The 24,195-nt window shown below is 41.1% G+C and overlaps 2 protein-coding genes and 1 pseudogene across 4 annotated transcripts in view; all 3 read right to left on the bottom strand.

Annotated features, from left to right (window-relative positions):
• Nucleotides 1-300, bottom strand: part of SMAD9 (SMAD family member 9) — a 75,827-nt gene extending 75,527 nt beyond the window's left edge. Inside the window, exon 1 of the mRNA XM_011943013.1 lies at nt 169-300. The gene's annotated coding sequence lies outside the window, so the exon portion shown is untranslated. The remainder of the gene's footprint in view (nt 1-168) is intronic.
• A 5,642-nt stretch (nt 301-5,942) lies between these two features.
• On the bottom strand, nt 5,943-6,725 carry LOC105512563 (annotated as a pseudogene).
• Nucleotides 6,726-16,313: 9,588 nt separating this feature from the next.
• Nucleotides 16,314-24,195, bottom strand: part of ALG5 (ALG5, dolichyl-phosphate beta-glucosyltransferase) — a 48,511-nt gene continuing 40,629 nt past the window's right edge. For all 3 annotated transcript variants that reach the window (XM_011943007.1, XM_011943008.1, XM_011943009.1), the window contains 2 exons: nt 19,321-19,406; nt 16,314-16,536 (listed from right to left, as the gene is read on the bottom strand). In XM_011943007.1, coding sequence (XP_011798397.1) covers nt 16,421-16,536; nt 19,321-19,406 — 202 coding nt within the window. In that variant the 3' untranslated portion in view covers nt 16,314-16,420. The remainder of the gene's footprint in view (nt 16,537-19,320; nt 19,407-24,195) is intronic.

Raw genomic sequence — 24,195 nt, 5'->3', positions numbered from 1 at the left:
CCTCTTCCCCACCCCCAACCCCGGGCTGCCCTCAGGGTCCCCCTGCGCGACCCCAGGCTCAGCCCCTGCCGGCGATCCCGGCCTGCTGTCGGGGGGCGGGGAGTCCCGGGGTGGGGTGGGAGCCTTCCGCCTGCGTGGGTCGCCTCGCGTCTCTCTCTCCCACCCCACCTCTGAGATTTCTTGCCAGCACCTGGAGCCTGAAGCCTTAGAAGGGTTGTCAGCCCAACAAGAATATGGATCACCCGCCCATCAGTCTGGAGACCCTTCTGAGCTGCTGTTTCTCACATGTTTCTGGGCCCTGATGTCCTCTCACTTGTCCTGTTTGTTCCTGATTTGCTTTTCGGAGTAAGGGGATCCTGTCCCCATTGCCAGTGGCAGAGCAACTGGGCTGCACTGACATAGGCACAAGAAAATATAGTCACTCTGGGGGTGAGTGGTGGTTGAAACGACTCATATAATTATGTGGATTGTAATTTCCTTACGCATATTTATTTGCTTAACAACCCAGCATGTGAGATATATTATCTAATCTAATAAAAGATACAAACTTATGGGCACACAGCAATGTTACTTAACAACTTTCTCGTCTCACGGCCTGGCTGCCCCCCAAGTAGCCTGCCTCTTAAGGTCACTGTGGACTCCTGGAACCCACTCAGAAACGCCACTTAGGAGGAACCACTTCTTGATTCCCGGTCAGCCCGTAGCTCCTCACAGAAAAGGCATTTGCTGCAGGGGTGAACGTGAAATGAAGCCACACAGGGCAGTTTTCAGTTTGCTCCTGTGTGCAGGAAAGTCATACCTCCAACAGGCCCCGATAGCAGCTCCGAAATATAAAGCAAGGCCTTAAATGTAACTGCTTTCTGTAGTTCTCAAAGCACTGCACTTTCTTCATGGCAGATGACATTTTTGCATTATTATACCGTTGTAGTTGAATGGTGATTTGTTTAAAACAACATTTGCAGCAGAACCTTAAATACCATGCCTTAACCTCAAAGTCTTCTTTCTGCATTGGCCCAGATACCTCTACTCCTGGCTACGTGTTGGGTTTGAGATCGTCCTGGATGAGAAACACCAGGAAACAGCAGAACTGGTAAGGGCTACAGATTATATTTTAAGGATTATGCTGGTTGTGGACTTTATTGCCAGTAAACTAATTAGGTCCTCAGAATTGATACCTTGTGGCTCAAGTTTTTAAAAATTAAATTAAGAAAAGAAATGGCCCAATCACTATCTCAGTTTTCTTCTCGTATATGAGCATAATGCGGAGGACACAATGCAGAGAAAGAAATTATAACCTCTGCAGCGCTGGCTCATGATTCTGGCATGGAGTCTTTTTCAGTTCGCGGAATTCTCTTGACTCTTGCCAGGCCTTTGATTTAAAGTATGTCTAGTCAGCTTTTTTCTGTACATTCTCATTTACATACCAGGATATTTCTGCATGATGATGACTTTTTCCTGCCTAAACATTAGTCTGTCACTGATAGAATTCCTATCATGTATTCCTCAAGGCTAGTATAGAAAGTTAATCCATTCCACTCAAGAACAGTAAGATCTGGTGAGTTCCAAGAAGGAGAAAACACTTGGCCTAGTACAGAAGGCGCAGTGTTGACACTCCATTTTACAGAAGCTGACTGTCCTGGTTAATGGAAAGCTAGACTTTGCTTTATCGGTGATTTTTTGATTGGCTGTGGTTTTACTGCTTAACAGAACTTCCACCAAAACATTCTGTCATGGGAATCATATGAGAGGAGAGAGACTCAGTCAGAGGTTGTGATTTGGTAGAACCGCCAGTGAAATTTTGGTTCAGGACCTCAAAACCATGGCAAAACTGAGATCTATTTTCTGAAAGACGATAAGGTCTTGGCCTAACATGAGCTCCCTCAGGCTATAAAACAATGGTAAGAAAGGCAGCTTCCTTACCCCACAGTGGTAGGAAGGGCAGCTTCCTCACCCCAAGAGTCAACTCTTTGCATTTGCCATATACCCAACATAAAACCAGATTGTGGTCTTTGAAGCTGTCCCTGAAGTGACAGTGGAGAGAACCGGGCGGCCCAGAACCCCCAGGCATGGAGACTGATCCTGCAAGAGAAGGGAGTTCATCATGGCGGATGACCTAAAGTGATTCATGTATAAAATGTTGCCAAGTGTTGAAGGGCTCCATGCTATTGTTGTGTCAGAGTTGGAGTACCTATTTTAAAGTGGCCAATGATAATGCTCCAGAGCGTGTTTTGAGACCTGGTTTCTCATCTACTTTTGCCCTTGCAACAGACCAAAGGAGCAAACTTGGACTTTCAAAAAATAAAAGTATCATCTGTTACTGTTACACCTACCAGGTGATTCAATTAAATCATTACCTTTGGTAGTGAGTTTCATAGCCAGCAGCAATGCCAATACAGGACTAATTGTCAGCCTAGAAAAGAAACTTACTTCATTCTTTGAAGAATTGAGACAAGTTGTGGAAGTTTCTTAATTGGACAATGGTTTCAATGTGTACCTTATCTTTATTATAACAACACAATATCGATCCAGCAATCTTTAGACGGCAGTACTTTTATCCATGTGCTCAAGAAAGGGCCTCTTTTTCCAACTTATACTGAAGAGCAAGCATATAGATAAAATTTATAGACAGGTCGATTGTTATATTTTCTGGGGTAGGGTCTTTTCTTATTTAGTGAGATCTGGGGATACCACAAAAATGGCTCAGTCTGTCACAGCTCCCATGGAGTTAGTCCAGCCACCAAATATGGATGAGATTCTATTCTGTGGATCAGAATCAAACCGGTACATTGATCCACTTGAGCCATTAAGTGCTCTCTATTGTACAGTCTGCCCAGGCCTGCAGAATGAAGCCGATTTTTTTATTGCAAATAATAATAAGGAGATATTTTTCTTCAGATTATGTTTTATTTATTCGCATTGAGTGCGAGGAACGTACAATGGCTTAGTAAAAGCAAAATCAGTACAATCACTAACTTTCCTTTGTACTTATTATTTTATGGTATAGATGAATGTTACTGATTGATTTGATTCTTCTCAGAGGGTGCTGCTCTGTAATGAAAATAAAAATTACAGCTAATGGTTTTTCCTCAAACTCCGCTTCCTTTAACCAACCAGTGTTTTAATGTTTGTGTGTTCTTTATAAAATTTAAATGTAATTTGTTACTGAATTCTGTTTCCAATATTAGCATCTATGTAAACATGATAGTATAACCATTTTTTCATAGTGAGTATAAATAAAATAGTATTAAAAAAAAACAGATTGTAACAAAGTCTGTAGTCATCCATGGATGCAAAGATTCTGCTTTGTACGTCTCTTGTACCTTAAGTTTGAGCTAGCATGATAATGTTTCCAGTCAGAGTAATAACTAGGAATCAAAGCCTCCACACTCCTCCTACCTCAAGTCTCCTCTCTAAATTTTATCTGTAACTCTGTCCTGATGCTGTTTTTCTGCCTCCCATTCGGACTTTCCTTGAAAGTCATTTTTCATTCCGCAATCGTTATTGAACGCTTTCCTAAGTACCAGGCACCCGAATTAACTAGATGAACACAGAGCACTGGCCCTTAGTAAATGCAGCCTAAGAGAGAGATATACGTACCAATGATTATCACACAACTTTGTGTGTCACCGTAGGGGAATGGGCACAGGGAGGTGTCAGGCAGGTCTTCACAGGGTCGAAATTTCAGCTCCAACTTGAGAAGAGAGCATGAACACCTACTGTCCAGCCCCTCCAGGCCTCCACCCTGCCTCAGTGGGTGCAGTCCTGCAGGTGCTGGCCTCACAGCAGAGTGCAGGCTGCACTTCAGCCCACTTGCCACCCTGGCCTGACACTGATGCAGGCCCAACTTGTTCAATCATGAAGGCAGAATACCTGCTATGTGCAGAATTCCCTGAGGCTTTGAGTAGAAAAGCCTCAGTTTTCCTAGGAGAATTGTCAAACTAGTTGCGTAGATAAGAAAAATAATGTTAACGCAGCAGTTCGTCACCAAATACTTTCTAAAGGATTGAGACAAGAGAGCAATGGACTGTCTTGACTCAGCAGTGAGGATCACATGCTGTTTCCATTGTGAGAGTCCCCCAACCGGGAACTGGCCTGGTGCTTCCCACACCTCCTCTCATTTCCCTCTCACGACCTCTCATGGGAGAATTATCATCTGCATTTTACAGTGAGGAAACTGAGGGACACACAGACTATCCCTTCCAGGCTGCCTGACTCCAAAACCCAGGTATTTACACCTCATTGTTGTCCTGGAACTTGAAGTGGAGTTGAAAAGTGATGCAACATGGGCAGTGACGTCCCAGGAAGAATAATCTACACAGGCTAGAAGGTGGACGGGGGTGAGGGAGAAAAGTTTGTAGAGATAAGAGGTAAGGAGACCAATTGGGAAGCCATTGCAACCATCTCAGCATGATGTGGTGGGCGTCTGCAGCATTCTAGAAAAGTGAGGAAGGATGCATTTATGCACACTCTGAAGAGATAATCAATAAACTTTGGCCAAAAAAAAAAAAAAAAGGAAAAATCAAGGGTCGAAGGTGGAAGGAAATGCTACCTTTAGAAGAAATAGGTACTATGAAGCAGGAAACTATGCTTTGGGGAAAAAATATAAAAGAAAATCACCCTCCTCTTCCTACAATTGTTCCTAAAATGAATTTACCTTTTTCCCCCTCACAGCAGCATCATTACATGAAATTGTATAAACTATGTATATGTTTGTTTTGACTGGCTCCTCTGTAAGAAGGCTGGTCTTGCTCACTACTTGTATCCTCACAGCCTGGAACAATGCCTGGCACATAGTAGGTGCTCAATAAATATTGGTCGAATGAATGCAATGTTTAGTATGTGGTGAAAAATATTAGGAAGTAATTAGAAGAGAGATGTGGCTTTGCCTTTCTGAAGGGAGCGATTGCTATGCAGCTCCAGCCAGCTGTGGCCATGTGATAATAATATCATTTCAAGAGATAACAGACATCCAGAATTTTATGGAAAATCTTACAACTTAAGATAGTTTTTTCTGTCGCCCAGGCTGGAGTGCAGCGGTGTGATCTTGATTCACTGCAACCTCCACCTCCCGGGTCCAAGCGATTCTCCTGCCTCAGCCTCCCGAGCAGCTGGGACTACAGGTGCATGCCACCATGCCCAGCTAATTTTTGTATTTTTAGTGGAGATGGGGTTTCACTGTGTTGATCAAGCTGGTCTCAGACTCCTGATCTCCAGGTGATCCGCCCATCTCGGCCTCCCAAAGTGCTGGGATTACAGGCAGGAGCCACTACAGCTTAAAATATTTTGCAACCAACTTAGATTTTATTGTGAACCAAGTTCAGCTAGCAATTTGCAGCCTCTGGGTTTCACTTCTCTTTAAGTCCATTTGGCATCTCTCTTTTTGTTCTATGAGAGAGAAACAATAACTAAGGTTGTGAAATCAATCAAATTAGAGCTTTTCGTCCTGGGAGAGAACAAACCCTTTCTCAAACTGACACAATATTTGGCCTTTCTTCCACCGTCAGACTTCACAAGGAGGGCTGATATTTATTTCTTCTTCCTTGCCACCCCACCCGTCCTAATTTCACCAAATCTGGCTTTTGTCTTCCGCTGTCCACTGTTTGATTTCAGTGCTGTCCTAATATTCTTAGAGGTCACCGATGACCTTTTAATCATTAATTCAGTGTTTTGTTGACTATCATTCTTTTTAAAAAATTTTTGAAATGCACCTTTATTATTTCAGTTAAATTCATGTTGCTATTGGAGTTAATCAGATTTATTCATTTATTTAAAAATTTGCTTAGTAATATGTTATTTGGAACCATTTTAGGGACTAGATGAGACTGATTTTTTTTAATGTCTAATTTTTTTTTCCTACCTCAGGCTTATTTGTACAAATAGCACAGGAGAACACCAGCCCCATGTACACGGCAGCCTGGGGGTGTCGCACTAGTCCTCTGTCCTCACGTTGGCAGACAAAGATCTCCACTCGGAAGCCTTTGTAGGGGGCTGGGCACCTTGGGAGCCTGAGCTGGAACTGGAGCTGGAGCTGCAGCCTGGGCCTTGGTTTGTTCCTTGGCCTTGGCCTTTGGCCGGCACAGCCTGAGCTCCTGGGCAATGAGGGCACGAGCATGCTTCCCAAGTTTGGGGTGGGCAATGTAGGCGAGTCGATTGGGCTTGAGGCTGACACCCTTTGGGATCTTGGGCTTAACCTCCTTGGGCTTTACGAGGGCCTCGATAGCCTCGGCACATGCACTCATGGCCTTGACACTGTTGGCCTGCATCTTCTTTAGGCCCTTCTTGTTGTGCTTCTTGGCAAAGTGCATGTTCCTCAGGAACTTGGCGTCCACCCCCTTAAGAGATTGTATCGGCCGGGCGCAGTGTAATCCCAACCCTTTGGGAGGTCGAGGCGGGCGGATCACGAGGTCAAGAGATCGACACCATCCTGGCTAACATGGTGAAACCCTGTCTCCACTAAAAATATAAGAAATTAGCCGGGCGTGGTGGCAGGCACCTGTAGCCCCAGCTACTCAGGAGGCCGAGGCAGGAGAATGGTGTGAACCCGGGAGGCGGAGCTTGCAGTGAGGCAAGATCGAGCCACTGCACTCCAGCCTGGGTGACAGAGCGAGACTCCGTCTCAATTAAAAAAAAAAGAGATTGTATCTTTGTGATCGGGGTTTCTTGATGCCATTTCTGTGCCATTTTCAGGACTGGTTGTGTGTGGTGTGGTTCTTGGACTTGGACATGTCTGCATCTTAAGCCATGGCTTCCTGGAACGGGAAGCTAACGTCTTTAACTTTTTTAAATGTAAGCTTCAGTAGTCTTAACTATTATCTTGCAGCAACAGATGTTTAGAACTTTTTTATCTTGCAAAATTAAAACTCAATGTCTATTAATCACTAATGCCCTCTCCCCTAGTTAGAAACTACCTTTCTATTTTTTGTCTCTGTGATTTTTGACTACTTTGGATACTTCATATGAGTAAAGTCATACAGTATTTGTCCTTTTGTGACCGGCTTATTTCACTGAGCATAATGTCCTGGAGGTTTATCCATGCTGTAGCATGTGACAGGATTTCTTTTTTTTTTTAAGGCTGCATAATATTCTGTTATTGCATATGTATACCATATTTTCTTTATCCATTCATCAGTGGACATGTGGGTCGCTTCTACCTTGTGGCTGTTGTGAAAAAATGAACATAGGTGTGCAAGTATCTCTTTGAGGTTCTGCTTTGAATTCTTTGGATATATATTCAGAAAGTGGATTGTTGGAGCAAACAGTAATTCTGCTTTTAATTTTTTGAGAAAACTCCATATTGTTGTCCACAATGGCTGCAGCATTTTACAGGCCCACCAACGGTGCACAAGGGTTCCAGTTTCTCTGCATCCTTGCCAACTCTTGTTATTTCGTGTTCTTTTGATAGCGACCCTCCTACAGGGTGTGAGGAGATAGCTCGTTGTGACTTTGATTTGCATTTCTCTTATGAATAGTGCTGTTGAGCATCTTTTCATATGCCTGTTGGCATTTGTATACCTTCTTTAGAGACATGTCTGTTCAAGTCCTTTGCCAGTGTTTTATTCTGGTTGTAATTGTGGTGGTTGTTGCTGTCGAGTTGTAGGAGTTTCTTATGTAATCTGAAGATGACCCCTTATCAGGTATGTGGTTTGCAAATATATTCTCCCATTCTGTAGGTTGATTTTTTTATTCTATTGAATGTTTCTTTTGATGCACAGACGTTTTTTAAGTTTGATGTTGTCCCATTTGTCTATTTTTGCTTTCATTGCTTGTGCTTTTGATGTCATATTTGCTTCTCATTCTTGATACCTCTGCTGCCCTTAACAAACCCAGAAAGATTTTTAATAAATTAAATCAATAAATGAATGAATATGCCATAAATAAAAAAGAACAGAAAAGCTTCTACTTAATTAAGTGGCAGGACTTACTCAACAATCAACCCCCAGTTGAAATTTCACTTGGGATTTCTCATAGAGTGCTCCCTCTTCCCCTCCTTGCCTCATTAGTGACTTCCCTTCCTCTGCATCCCAGTTTTAAGTGTCACATCCTAGAGAAGCCTTCTTGGTCTTCTCTGACTTAGTCAGATCCTCTGTTTTGTAATCTTGTGTGGCCTATATCTCTCTCATTCATAATCAACACTGTTGTTCCACATTGATACATATTTAACTATGTGATTAATATCTGTCCCCTTTCATTAATTATAATATCAAAAAGAATGATGAGTGTATCTGATTTTGCTCTTATTTCTCACAGCTAAACCTGTGTCTGGCACATAGTAAATGCTCATTAAATACTTATGAAATGTAGGAAGATTTACTATGAGTAGAAGTAGAGAATAGGGTCATGAATCCTGGTCTTGGGCTTGGGTTTTTGATATCCCAGGTGCAGAGCAATGCAGAAGAAAACAATGCCTGCCCCTGGTCTCTTTTTTGAAAGACTAACAGTAGTGTGTGTGTGTGTGTGTGTGTGTGTGTGTGTATAGTGAGGGTGAACTGGGTGATGATGCAGGTTCATAGAGAAGTGGCAGGCATGTTAAAGGAGCTGAAGAGACAGAGTATGATCCATAAAACTTACGTCCACTGTAAGGGTGAAACTAAGGCTCATTCTTATTTTCACATGGGACTTAATTAATTGATGGTATATATGGCACAGACTCTAGTCCCATCATAATGGCTTTTTTTACATTTAAATTTTATTTATTTCATTTCTATATATATTTGTAGTTTGTGATGGGGGTGTTTGATTTTGTGACACCTGATCCCCATTCTTTTTGAATAGCAGATATTTAAGTTAAAGATAAATTTAATTTTGATTTGGAAGCTGTGCAATACTTTCTGAAATAAAAGGCAACAACTTAGGGAACCCCAGAATTATAATTGGGGTTTACCACTAATAACGGGTAAAACAAATCATTAGTTTAAAGCCAAGTTTTTGCCTCAAATTGGCTAGAAAAATTCTGTCCTTTCCTTTAAAGGACAGGCTGAAGCCATTAGACAGCAAGACCCCTGCCTGTGTGCTGCCTCTCTGAAACGTACTAATTTTTTCCTTGTAACTGTGAAGTGATTAACACGTTGCCTTTTTGCCATTTTCATGGTATTATCATCTTTATAATGGCTATTAAATCTTATGCTTTCCAATCCACACACTGCTCTTTCATTTAATTTATAGAACCCTAAGAGAAATTAAAGAGATACTCAGAATACTTTAAATGATAATAAAAGAGTATCTCTAAAAGCATTTTCTATACACATAAAATGCTTTATGTGCACACAGAATCTTAAACATTTGACCAATAAAACCTAATCACTATTCTTCCTTGATGATGTACTTCTTTGTTCACATATCATTTTTTAAAATGTTTATTTTTAGACAGCATATGGTTAGGTCATGTTTTTAAATACTCTGCTAATCTCTTTTACTTGAATTTAGATTAGTTACATTTAATGTAATATATTCTTGATATGCTTAAGGCATATCAAGTAGCTGGGGCTATAGGTGCATACCACCAAGCCTGGTTATTTTATTTATTTATTTATTTATTTTATTGAGATGGGAGTCTCACTGTGTTGATCAGGCTGGTCTCAAACTCCTAGTCTCAAGCAATTCTCCAGCCATGGTCTTCCAAAGTGCTGGGATTACACACATGAGCCATCATGCCTGGACTTCTGTTTTGTTTATTTCAGTTTTCTTTTTCTGCCATCCTGTGGTTGAGCAATTTTTAGAATTCAATTTTTGTTTATTCATAGTGTTTTTGAGTATATCTATTTATATAGCTTTTTTTCGTGATTTCTCTAAGTATTACATTATACATAACTCATCACATTCTACACCCTTTTCTTTGGGGTAAGCTCTTGCCCCAGGTGCCAGCTCTTCTCCCAAAAATCACTAATCCATTTCCCCAATCTAGTAACCTCTAGATCTCAGAAAGAGCACACTCCTCACCTCAGCTGAGCTCCTTTGAAAGTGATTCCAGGGACTAGGTCACTCAACCTTATTTTCTGGACCAAATCTGGAGGGAGAACCCCTAAAACTCCTGAGTGAGATTGCCAGGGGATTGTCCCCAGGTAGGGGGAAGCAGGGAACAGAAAATGGTAGCCGTGTTTACATTGTGTTGTATAGTATTTATTGATTCAGGAAACAAATGCAAAATTCTAAATAAAACGACTTAGAAACTGCCAAAAAACCAAAAGGGGAACCTTGAAACATCAAGAAGAAGGTATATGGTAAACTAAAATAAATAAATAAAATTTCCTTCTCCTTTTGAGTTTTTAAAATTGATTGTAGAAGCAAAAATTGTAACGCTGATGTGGTTTCAAATGTATGCAGAGGAAATATATATGACTGTTATATTATAAATATATATTTAACATTCATTAAGTGGAGGTGAGTCATCATAAAGGCATTCATTCTTGACTTCACATTGAGTAGGCTGAGGAGGAGTAAAAGGAGGGGTTGGTCTTGCTGTCTCCCAGGTGACAGAGGCAGAAGAGATGGGGGAGGTAGAAGGGGAGGCAGGAGAGGCAGGCACCCTTGGTGTAATTTCATGGAAATATTAATACATCGTAATTCTGGTCTTTTTTTCATTTCTCTAAAAATGTTTCTCTACAGTACCAATCCTCCTTCTACCATTTGCTTTAGTTTCAGTGCCCATATTGTAGAAGGGTCCAAGTTGTGAAAGAAGTCATAAGCAGTCTTGAATAATTGGAGTCCTGCTTCTTGTATGTCTTCTTCCGCATCATCTGACACTGGTTCAGAAGCACTCGTCTCCATCAAGTCATCTTCTGTTAAATCCACTGGTGTTGTCTCTGTTACCTCTTGAATTTCTCCAACATTCATGTCAAAACTGTGCATCTGCCATCTTTTTTTTTTTTTTTTTTTGCCATATTCACCTCATGATTTCTTTGATTGACTGTCATAAATCCTGTGAAGTCATGCGCAACATCTGGACACAGTTTTCTGCAGGAATTAGTTTCATGCTTGTTGACTTTCACAGCTTTTATTTTTCTGTAGCGATGGCTGGCCTCTTCAGTGGTGTAATTCTTTCAGACCTTCTTTTTTTGAGAGACAGGGTCTTGCTCTGTTGCTCAGGCTGGAATGCAGTGGTGTGATGACAGCTCACCACACCCCCAAACTCCTGGGCTCAGGCAGTCCTCCATCCTCAGCCTCCTGAGTAAGCGAGGACTGCTGGCATGCACCAATCACCATGTCCAGCTAACTTTTTAAATTTTTTTGTAGAGAGGAGATCTTGTTATGTTGCCCAGGCTGGTACTGAACTCCTGATGTCAAGTGATCCTCCCACCTTGGCCTCCCAAAGTGCTGGGATTACAGACATGAGTCACCAGACCCCAGCCTCTTCCAGACTTTGATGTTCCGCTGGGCTTTTGTTCTAGCATTGACAATCCTTTCTCTAGAGAACTCTTTGTAATGACCCTTAAAGGTCCTATGACTCCCTGATGGAAAGGCTGAACTAGAGACATCGTGTTGGGGGCAAGTAGACAATTGCTAAGCCTTCTGTGTTGAACTCATGACGTTCTGGGTGATTAGGGGCATTGTCCAATATCGAAAGAACCTTAAGAGGCAATTTCTTACCGGCAAGGTACTTTTTGACTTCAGGGACAGAACATCAATGGAGCCAATCCAGAAAAAGGGTTATCGTTGTCCAGGCCTTCTTGTACAACCAGAATATTGGCAGCTGATGTTTATCATTTCCGTTCAGGATTTAGCAGCTTTATAGATAAGGGCAGTCCTGATCGTAAACCTGACTGCATTTGCACAAAACAGCAGTTAGCCTGTTTCTTCTTGCCTTAAATCCTGGTGCTTGCTTCTCTTCCTTACTTATAAATGTCCTTTGTGGCATTCCACCCCCACACCCCCTAGATTAGGGCGTTTTCGTCTGCATTAAAAACCCGTTTAGGCAGATATCCTTTCTCCTCAATGATTTTCTTAATGGTGTTTGGGAACTTGTCTGTTGCCTCCAGGATCAGCAGAAGCTGCTTCTCCCTTATCTTGACTTTTGTTTTGAAAGCCAAACCTCTTCTAAAATGAACCATTCATTTCTGGCATTAAATTCCCCAGCTTTAGATCCTTCACCTTCCTTTAACTTGTCATGTGATGACTTTGCCTTTTTGCGAATCATATTAGAGTCTATAGGTATGCCTTTCTTAATAGCAATCCTGTATCCACTTAAAAGCTGCATTTTCAAAATGAGAGAGGTATTTTGCAAAAATTGCAAGATTTTTGCACCTGCAGATGTAGCTGTGGCAATGGATTCACAAATTTCTTTTTTTTTTTCCCCCAATAGTCCTTACACTGGATTTATTTATTTTTTGAGACAATCACTCTGTCGCCTAGGTTGGAGTGCAGTGTGGTGCAATTTTGGTTTGCTGCAACCTCTGTCTCCTGGGTTCAAGTGATTCTTGTGCCTCAGTCTCCCAAGTAGCTGAGATTACAGGTGTCCGCCACCAGGCCCGGCAAATTTTTATATTTTTAGTACAGACGGGGTTTCACCATAATGGCCAGGCTGGTCTTGAACTGACCTCAGGTGATCCACCTGCCTCGGCCTCCCAAAATGCTGGGATTACAGGCATGAGCCACTGTGCCTGGCTTGGATTCATTTATCTTGAAATGGTGGGCAATCTCAGCTGCAGCCCTCATCTATGGTACATATCGAGCAATTCAACTTTTTCTTTTAATGTCATGACTTTTCTCTGCTTCTTGGGAGTATTTCCGGCATCACTAATGGTACTTCATATTGGTCCCATGGTGTTATTCAAGGTTTACAGTATTGCACTAAACATGAAAAATACATGAGAACTGCAAGAGTTCCATTTCTACTGTTATATGCAATTTACTGGAGAGAAGAACTGCTCATGTGGGGATGGTTAGTGTCACACAGCATTTAAGTGGATACTCACAACACCTGAGCTCACTGCAATAGCACCAGGAGGTGGCTACAAAATTAATTTTATGCAGTTATGATTTAATACTCTATCTTTTTTTTTTTTTTTTTTTGAGACGGAGTCTCACTCATGTCACCCAGGCTGGAGTGCAGTGTTGCAATCTTGGCTCACTGCAACCTCCACCTCCCAGGTTCAAGTGATTTTCCTCTCTCAGCCTCCCAAGTAGCTGGGATTACAGGCACCTGCCACCACCCCTGGCTAATTTTTGTATTTTTAGTAGAGACAGGGTTTCACCATGTTGGCCGGGGCTGGAGTGCAGTGTTGCAATCTTGGCTCACTGCAACCTCTGCCTCCCGGGTTCAAGTGATTTCAGCCTCCCAAGTAGCTGGGATTACAGGCACCTGCCACCACCCCTGGCTAATTTTTGTATTTTTAGTAGAGACAGGGTTTCACCATGTTGGCCGGGCTGGTCTCGAACTCCTGACCTCAGGTGATCTGTCCACCTTGGCGTCCCAAAGTGATGGGATTACAGGTGTGAGCCACTGCGAGCAGCCTAATACTACATCTTTGTTTACATTTATCTCGACTGAATAGTCTCTGTATGGTCTATGTTTGTGTGTGTAAGTTGTGATAAATCTGAATAGATTCGTGTGTATGTTATATAGTAAATGATAGACTAATATCGAAGTCTTTGATATTATGAAAGATATTAAGAAAAGGGTTGTGTCATTAATGCATAAAATACATGTAGATATTAGTCTATCATTTACTACTGTAATTTTATAGCAACCTCCTGTTGCTATTTCAAATTTTCACAGATCCCCCAAAACTTTTTCAATACACTTTTGAAAACAATCCATGTATAAGTGGATCTGTGCAGTTCAAACCTGTTATTCAAGGGTCAACCGTACATAACTATGTGGAGATAGAGGATTACAGATGTCAAGACATTATTGTCCAGATGTGACCCTCAAGTCAAATAAGTTTCATATGTATCTGTATATTCTATCAGAACAAGTCAGAAGACTTGACACAGAAATGGCCACGTTGTCTGACTGTCCTCAGGTTATACTGTTTTAATCATGCCCCATGTTCCTTTGTTTCCTGTTTTTTATTTCAGTAGAAGCATGAATAATGGCTACTTGTGTAATCCTGGGCAAATGACTTGGCTACTTTGTTCTGTGAAATGCGGGTAATTATACCTGCATGATAGTTGTTTGATGAGATTAAACTACATAATGCATGCAAAATGTTCATTACTCTTCCTTGTACATCCTATAAGGATAGTAGCTGGTGGCCGGGTGTGGTGGCTCACGCTTGTAATCCCAACACTTTGGGAGGCCAAGGCGGGTAGGTCACCTGAGGTCAGGAGTTCAAGACTAGCCTGACCAACATGGTGAAACCCCATCTCTACTAAAAATACAAAAAATTAGCCGGGTGTGATGGCAGGCACCTGTAATCCCAGCTACTCGGGAGGCTGAGGCAGGAGAATCACTTGAAACTGGGAGGCAGAGGTTGCAGTGAGCCAAGATCGCGTCATTGCACTCCAGCCTGGGGGACAGGAGCAAGACTTCATCTCAAAAAAAGAAAAAAGATAGTAGCTGTTATTTTGCTATTTCACTTTGCTATTGCTGCATGTAGTTTTTGTTAGCAGATTCTGTAAGTTAACAGGTTAAACTACCTTTTCTCTCTGATTGCCTCAGATTCTGTCCCATACTCCTCTCCTAGGTAAATCTGTGCTTAGAAAGGTAAGTTGGCATCAATGGTATCAGACTTTTCCCTATAGTGTTCACATACAAAATACATAAAAAGTATCATGACTTACCTTCAATATTCCTATTATGCTTCAAATAACAAATTATTTCATTGCCCTTTTATAATTTCATTAAGGATCTTATTTTTGGCGCAAGGCTTATTCTTAAAAATTCTTATGAGCATGGTCTTCTCTATTATTTTTGAGTTATCCATTTAAGTGCCTTTAATGCTCACAAAATCTGGTAGTAAGTAAAGTTTATTCATCTCATCATTATTGTTTACTATATACTAAGCACTGTACTGGAGATACTAATTGTAGTAAGACATGCCTTCTATTTTCTTTTTTTTGAGACGGAGTTTTGCTCTTGTTGCCTAGGCTGGAGTGAAATGGCTCTATCTCAGCTCACCACAACCTCCACCTCCTGGTTCAATTCTCCTGCCTCAGCCTCCCGAGTAGCTGGGATTACAGGCATGCGCCACCACCCAGCTAATTTTGTATTTTTAGGAGAGACGGGGTTTCTCCATGTTGGTCAGGCTCGTCTTGAACTCCCGACCTCAGGTGATCTGCCTGCCTCGGCCTCCCAAAGTGCTGGGATTACAGGCATGAGCCACTGTGCCTGGTAAGCCTTCTATTTTCAAGAAGCTGATTGTCTACTGCAGATGTGATACTATCACTGTTGTTCAAACTACTGGAGAGGAGTCATTTTTAGCTTACTTTTCCACTCAAAAATGTTTTATTCAATGCACTGCTGAAACTTTCTACTTATATGATCCCCAGTTTTCATACCTTCAGAAACTGAAGGCTATAGAAGAGTCATTAGAGAGTGTGGGCTTGGGATCCAGACTATGCAGGTTACAATCATGACTCCACTCTTTCCTAACTGGGTGACCTTGGGCAGATAACCCTTTTGTACTTCAGTTTCCTCTTCTGTTGTAAAGGTTCAGTGAGTCATTATATACCAAGTGCTTAGAACAGTGGTTGGCATACAGTAAACACTTACTAAATGTTAAGCTATTACTAGTTTGTTCTCTAAGTTGGCAGAAACAATCTGATTTTGGGGGTTCATTATTTTATAATTGCTACTAGTTCTTGTAGTATCTCAAAGACAGAAGCTTCTGATGTTACTATGTAAATATATTAATGTTAAAAAATTGACAGGAACTCCATCACCCAAGCTGGAGTGCAATGGCACGATCATAGCTCAATGCAACCTTGAACTTCTGGGCTCAAGTGATCCTCCCACCTTGGCCCCCAGTGCTAGAGATGAATAAGACTATAAGGAAATGGACACCTTTGTGACTAAGTCTGTATTCTTGCCTTTAATGTATAATTTCCTAAAGTTTCATAGGCTGAAATATTTGTTTCTTTGATTTGGATTAATTTATATACATTTAAACTTATACCCTAGCTTTATTTTTAAATCGCTGAAAACTGTTACATGATTGTAGTTTCTATTTAAGTTCATGAGAGTTATGCAGGTACTTTAGGGTAAGAATCACTTCTGTCTACAAAAATTATGTTTCTCAGAATTATAATGATAATAAAGCTAAATAAGCAAAAGAAAATCTGACTTTTTAAATAAACATCTTTTAAAAACCATTTATATCCAAAGAGATACACAATTTTTTACTTATGGGGAGTTAATTCTTTAAAATTATCAAAAGGCAGACAATGACAAGAAGTTTATTCCAGCTTTACTTAAAATTTTAGTTTCAAATGAAATGAAATGTGACACTGATGCATATGAACACAATTAAAGACTGCAAACAACCTAATTCATTTTCCGAGTTTGCTCAAGCCTCCAGGCACCAGTCATATATCGAAGTCGTATAAAAAGTAAGTCTTTGCCCATTTGTAGCCAGCTCCAAAATGGAACTAATTTAGAACCTGCAATTTAAAAATAATTAAAAACAAATTAGCTGAAATAAACTCAGCAGAAAACATATAGTTTAAAGTCTACACGTTGTGAGCCTTTAGCACCTTAATTTTTTAAAAATCATAGACCAAAAAGTTAAACAATTTCAAAGCTGAAGTGAGTGGAGTGGTTTTCTCTAAAAACAATAACAGAACATTTTGAAGTGAAATAAAACTTGAAAGGATCTAAACAGTGAAAATTTCATACGGCTCTACTATAGAAAGGAGGGACTGCCTATGGTGAGGGCTCTAGAAAAGTCTAATAAAAAACTACTCACTGAGAGCTCATTACTGAAAATAATTACATGTGAAACAAGTAAAGATACAACATAACAGATAAATATGATTATTTCTATATAAATCCAATCTTAATGATAAAAAATAAAGCCTATGATCAGACTTAAGATAATTTTGTCCAGACCTCTTTGTCTCAGGCTACACAAGAACACCAGCCTAATTAAATATCTGATCCATGCGTATCACAGCAGATTCTTTGTTTATTTGAGACAAGATCTTGCTCTGTCACCCAGGCTGTAGTGCAGTGACACGATTATGGCTCACTGTAACCTTGACCTCCCAGGCTCAAACAATCCAGTCATCCTACATCACCCTCCCCAGTAGCTGGGAGTACCGAGGCACGCACCACACCTGCCTAATTTTACAATTTTTTTTTTTTTTTTTTTTGGAGACAGAGTCTAGCTCTGTCGTCCAGGCTGGAGTGCAGTGGCGCGATCTCGGCTCACTGCAAGCTCCGCCTCCCGGGTTTACGCCATTCTCCTGCCTCAGCCTCTGGAGTAGCTGGGACCACAGGCGCCCGCCACCTCGCCCGGCTAGTTTTTTGTATTTTTAGTAGAGACGGGGTTTCACCGTGTAGCTCAGGATGGTCTCGATCTCTTGACCTCATGATCCACCCGTCTCGGCCTCCCAAAGTGCTGGGATTACAGGCTTGAGCCACCGCGCCCGGCCCTACAATTTTTTTTATAGAGATGAGGTTTCACTATGTTGCTCAGGCTGGTCTCAAACTCCTAGGCTCAAGTGATTCTCCCACCTTGGGCTCCCAAAGTGCTGGGATTACAGGCATGAGTGACCGTGCCCGGCCACAGCAGATTCTTATAACCATTACTTATAGTCTATACCTGCAGATAAAGAAGTATCAGGAGGAAGGTTTAACATTTCATTATCATTTTAATTATACTTTATATTTAAAGAAGACCTTTTTCACTGCTCTGAATTTATATAACAGCTTTCTTCTGAAAACATTACCACCAAAGCACTGTAGAGATACTGTTTATCAGGGCCAAATATTATCTTCATCCCACAAACGAGGAAGTTGAGGTACCTACAATTCATATTACAATACAACTATCTCTGTAATGCAAATAAGCAAATGACTAAATATAAAATGGACTTTTACTTTTCTCCACCTCATCTTCCCATAGAGTCTATGTTGGTCAAAGATCAACAGAGATCAACAGAGTTGATCATGATACCCGGAGTGATCCTTTTATCTGCTTCCCAATCCCCTTTGATTCTAGGCAGCAACTGTGGCGATGAGCTAAGATTTTGTAAACTCAGTTTGACTCAGCAAGACATAAAGAGGTTTGAATTCATTCTAGACCATAGAGTTTGTATAATCTCGAGACTGGTTCTTAATCTTTTTCTGTCCCTAAACATCTGAGGTTACAGAGCAATAATGGTTTACTACAAACAACAAGGACTCTCACCAGAAGAGGTGGACTTTGAAAAAGTCTCCAGTGGATTATGTTAACTGTTCCCACACTGTAAGTTAATTTAGGTTCATTCTAAGGTAAGGAGAAAACTAGAATATGTTTAAAAATCTATACAGCCAGAGCTAAGCCTTTTTAAATAGGAATTATTACGATTTATGGTAGATTTCAAATTATTATAGAGTTGGGATCTTTATATTTTTGGATATATGTACAGATATAGTTTTAAAATGGCTCTGAATTGACTGTGGACATTTGGAGTAAAAACACTTTTATTTATGTATTTTTAATTTTTCAGATGGAGTTTCACTCTTGTTGCCCAGGCGGGAGTACAATGGTGCGATCTTGACTCACTGCAACCTTCGCCTCCCGCGTTCAAGCAATTCTCCTGCCTCAGACTCCGGAGTAGCTGGGATTACAGGCGCCTGCCACCATGCCTGGCCATTTTTTGGTAATTTTTGGTAGAGACAGGGCTTTTACTATGTTGGCCAGGCTGGTCTGGAACTCCTGACTTCAGGTGATCCACCCACCTTGGTCTCCCAAAATGCTGAGATTACAGGAATGAGGCATGGTGCCCGGCCATAAAAAAAACTTTTATTTCTTATTTAGCTTTGCATAGTAGTTTGCAGGTACCTAATTAATATCCACCTAGTGATCGAAAAATATATAGGAAATGGTGATGCAAAAAACAAATCTATCTATCTCAAAAGACTATCAACCTTCTAACTTCAGATCACCATGACTTTGTCTATTGTAGGAAGTTTTATTGAAGTTTCTTAGACAAGGTAGTAGGCCTACTGAAGGTCCCATGAACAGACAAAATATATACAAGGCAGCAAGCCAGATGGAAGGTATTAGTCGGTAATACACTCCTTGGACCCGGATCTTTGAGTTCAAGACAGCTGAGAAGGGCTTGATGAGGGGAGCAAGGAGAACATTAAAGCCAGCTGACTTTACTAGACAACTGTCTTGTCTGATATCTCTCCCTTTGTCTGACTCAAGACAGTCACACAATAAACAATATACTCACCTTCGATTTCTGTCCAGTTGACAGCAATTTCTGCTATTGGAATTTTAAAGCACTGTGCTATGTACAGTAGTTCTACATCAAATGCCCTAAAATAGAAAATATACTGATATTTATTTTTAAAGACAAATAGAACACAACTATATCTCTACCTTGGCATGTTTTAAAGACGCTTACATGGCAGATATAAACCTTATACCATGAACCTGAAGATCACATTCACAGAAGTCAAATAATTCAAGGCTGAGTAGTTCAGAAGTTTCAAGTCAAATATGATAATTTAGAATATCACTGCATAACACTGTATCTCTATCACAACTCAGAAACTCACAGAGGTAAAACTAGCCTCATGGGTTCCAAGAAAAAATTTAATCCTGGAAAATTTCAAGATTGATGGTTTTCAATCCTAACCTTAACTAGACTAGCTCAAGGTAAAGAACTGACATTTTCACCTGATTCAGAGAGCTGATAAAACAAAACTCTGAGACTCCCTAGTTGAGATTGTTTTGCATTACTTTAGAGTTGGTTGCCTATTTTGTTCTACTATCAGAGGATCAAGATTACTTTTCTAATGCAGTGTACCCAGGGCCTTCCTTGTCTTTTCTGTTCCCCTTCCCTGTGGTGTCCTGGACAATATAATATTGGCAACTGTTCAAAGTAAAAAGCTACTTTGGACTAGTCTGAAATACTCTTTGGGTATAACTAATACATACATAGGAATCTGATATATTGTCTTACTTGTCCTAATTAGTTCCATTGCACTAATACTGTTAAAACCATTTCTAGTCTAAATCTCTAGTGCATCCTTCTTTCCACTTAGGAAAGGTCTTTCTTAAAGGCTCTTTTCAGTCAGTGCCTTGGTCAAACCTGCTTTCCTTAAAGGTTCTGAATCCTGACTCATAAGTTTTCCTGGATTCTGCTTACAAAATTTATCTGAACTAGTGGCTTCTCTCACTGGCATTAAAGCTCAGGAAGAAAAGCACCACTACCTGTTAAATCTTCTTCATCGTCATTTTTTAAACTGTCTAAAGTCCTTGACTGTTTTGCTTTCATCCATGAGTCAGTCCCCACTTTCTAGGCTGCACAGAGCACAGTTCAAACTTCTAGGGCTTGGTTGTAAAACATTATTAATACAGACAAGAAAATGCCTAAAGTCCACTTATATTTGATTTCTCCAATCCCAGACAACTTGAATTTGGGAGATTTTTTTTTTTTTTTGGGCCACAATACCATCATCATCCATTAGGTAAATAGTTTAAATTCCAAGTATTTGGATAATTCAATATGAAAACTATTTTTTAAAACAATGCTTTTTCTTATGCAAACAAAATATTTAGTTAAGATGATAAAATGATTTACAAAAGTGGGTTGTAGTTTAAAACTTTCGTCACCTAGAATTGTGATACTCATGAAAAAAGAAATAATTTCAATATTAAGCCTGGTGCTTAACGCTTAACTTTCCTTTTAACACAAAAACAAAATATTAGCTAGTGGGCTGAGTTAGTTCTAATGATACTTGATAAGCTGAACCAGATTATTATATATTATTTCTAAGGATATCAGTATATAGCTAGTGACTTACCAAATACACAAAACAATTAGTAAAAAAGAGTGGGGTGGTTAATTGAAATCACTTTATATTTAAAAAAAAAATACCCTAGACCAAAAGGGTTTTTTAGTTCTATTTTTTTTTTTGAGACGGAGTCTTGCTCTGTCGCCCGAGCTGGAGTGCAGTGGCTGGATCTCAGCTCACTGCAAGCTCCGCCTCCCGGGTTTACGCCATTCTCCTGCCTCAGCCTCCAGAGTAGCTGGGACCACAGGCGCCCGCCACCTCGCCTGGCTAGTTTTTTGCATTTTTAGTAGAGACGGGGTTTCACCGTGTTAGCCAGGATGGTCTCGATCTCCTGACCTCGTGATCCGCCCGTCTCGGCCTCCCAAAGTGCTGGGATTACAGGCTTGAGCCACCGCGCCCGGCCAGGTTCTATTTTAAACAGGGTCTTACTCTGTCACCCAGGCTGGAATGCAGTGGCGCGATCAGGGCTCACTGCAGCCTCGACCTCCCCGGGCTCAGGTGACCCTCCCACCTTTGCCTCCCAAACATCTGAGAGCACAGGCCCAGATATTCCTTACTAGTCCTACAATTTTATCTTCTCTCTTCTAGTTTTCTTCTTTTGAGATTTCCTCAATTTTATTATCTAGCCCTCTTTTTGAATTTTCATCTCTGCGCACCATGCCTGGCTAATTTTTGTATTTTTTGTAGAGAAGGGGTTTCATTATGTATCCCAGGTCTTGAATTCCTGGGCTCAAATGATCCACCTGGCTTGGCCTCCCAAAGTCCTGAGATTACAGGCTTGAGCCACTGTGCTCGACCCAAAATTAAATGACATCTTTCTCCTCTCTCAAACATTTTAGAAGACATGAAGATTTTATTACACATACAAAAAAATGCAGCTCATATCACCATATTGTAAGTGTGCACTCTGTTACCTAAGCAAACATTTTAACTAAAATACCAAGTACTTCTATATAGAACCTTATGTTATTAGAGGGAAACATGAGTTATTCTCCAACTAAGATGCCTCATTTGTTTATGCAAATATGGGATGGGCTGAGCCACTGTGTTTTCTTCTCTTACTCAGTTCCTGGTACAGCTGTTATCTCACTAACAGATTCCTAAAGGACAGAAAGTATGCTAAGACCCTGTTAAACCCAGCAGATGGACATGAACCCCACTGCTGCCTCCTGCAACCCTACCAAAATTAAAGCAACAATATGGAATAAACATATAAGAACAAAGATGGGAGGAGATGATAATAATAATAATTAAAAAAAAAAACTTGGAAGTTGTAGGGAACATGGACAAGAGCCGAGGGAGAAGGGTGCCACAGAGCACCCCAGAGGCACAGGCACTGAAGGCCCAAATGATATCTTCAGGTGAAGACACAAGTGGGGCTGCAAGTTGGACTCACTGAACATCTAAGATTTTCCTTCCCCTCATGCCTTTTCTCTGTTGGTTCTGTGAATGCTACAGCCAGGCTCACAGCTCCTAGGCAGGAGACAGAAGGACTCCACTTTCATGAAAATGACCTGTTCCAAAAGACAATGACAGCTGGGACTTTCTCACATGTGGCTCTGCTGGTTTAACCTGTAGTGAAATTTATCAATCAGAGGCTCTGCCCATGGACACAGCTTCCATGGAGTGTTTTAGTGCTATACTGTAGACGTGAAGAATGAGTCATAAAAAGAAACATAAAAAATCAGAGGCAACAGAAACAATGCAGGTAAAGAAAATGACAAAGGTTTAAATAAGATACTCAGAGGAGGGAAAGGAATTATTCCACCCTGGAGACACAGGATTAGTCAAGTGCCTTCCCTCTAATTCCCCATCCCTAGACACATCCTGGGAAGGGCTCTACCCAGTCATTTTATCTACCCCAACCGCGGTTAAAGTGGCTGGAGTAGTCTTGGATACATCACACTCGAGTCAAACCCTGGATACTGCCAAAGGAACCTGAAAATCCAGGAGACAACGCTAGCTATTCCTGTGAACTTCTAGAGGATCTGCACCTGCTCTTCAAGCAACAACCGTGAGGAAAGTAACTAGAATGGCAGATCCCCAATTCCCATGGCCCTCCCTTGTCATATTTTTCTTTTTACTGTTCTCTTACTCCCTTTTACTCTCACTGCACCTCCTCCATGCCGCTGTACTACCAGTAGCTCCCCTTACCAAAAGCTTCTATGGAGAATGCAGCTTCCCGGAAATATGGATGCCCCAATGTATAGGAGTTTTTCTAAAGGAAACCCCACTTTCACCGCCCACACCCATATGCCCCTGCACTTCGGGCCATACATTTCAATCCCTGTATCTTTAACCTCCTTGTTAAGTTTGTCTCTTCCAGAATTGAAGCTGTAAAACTACAAATGGTTCTTCAAATGGAGCCCCAGATGCAGTCCATGACTAAGATCTACCATGGACCCCTGGACCGGCCTGCTAGCCCATGCTCCATTGTTGATGACATCGAAGCCACCCCTCCAGAGGAAATCTCAACTGCACGACCCCCACTACGCCCCAATTCAGCAAGAAGCAGTTAGAGTGGTCGTCTCCCCAACAGCACTTGGGTTTTCCTGTTGAGAGTGGGAACTGGGAGACAGGACTAGCTGGATTTCCTAGGCCGACTAAAAATTCCTAAGCCTAGCTGGGAAACGTGAGCACACCTACCTTTAAACATGGGGCTTGAAACTCAGCTCACACCCAACCAGTTAGTAAAGACGCTCGCTAAAATACAAATTCGGCTAAAGCAGGAAGTAAAGAAATAGTCAAATCATATATCGCCTGAGAGCACAGGGGGAGGGACAGTGATCAGGATATAAACCCACGCATTCGAGTAGGGAGCGGCAACCCCTTTGGGTCCCCTCCCATTGTATGGGAGCTCTGTTTTCCCTCTATTGAATCTTGCAACTGCAAAAAAAAAAAAAAAAAAAGATACATTACTCAGGCTTAAAAAACAAATTCTGTCATTTGTAACATGGATGGAATTGGAGAATATTATGCTAAGTTGGGCTAAGTGAAGTAAGCATCAGACCCAGAAAGACAAATGTTGCATATCCTCTCACTTTTACGTGGAATTTAAAGCCATCAGATTCACAGAAGCAGAGAGGAGAACGGTAGAATGGAGATTTCCTGAGGCTGGGTGGGGAGATGAAGCAGAGAGGAGAACGGTAGAAGGGTGATTTCCTGAGGCTGGGTGAGGAGATGAAGCAGAGAGGAGAGCGGTAGAGGGGTGATTTCCTGAGGCTGGGTGGGAAGATGAAGCAGAGAGGAGAGCGGTAGAATGGAGATTTCCTGAGGCTGGGTGAGGAGATGAAGCAGAGAGGAGA

The sequence above is a fragment of the Colobus angolensis genome, unplaced genomic scaffold (assembly GCF_000951035.1).
Source record: "Colobus angolensis palliatus isolate OR3802 unplaced genomic scaffold, Cang.pa_1.0 Scaffold214, whole genome shotgun sequence".
In the NCBI taxonomy this organism is placed as follows: domain Eukaryota; kingdom Metazoa; phylum Chordata; class Mammalia; order Primates; family Cercopithecidae; genus Colobus; species Colobus angolensis.
The sequence above is the reverse complement of the archived record's forward strand: the minus strand, read 5'-3'. Positions and strand labels throughout refer to the sequence as shown.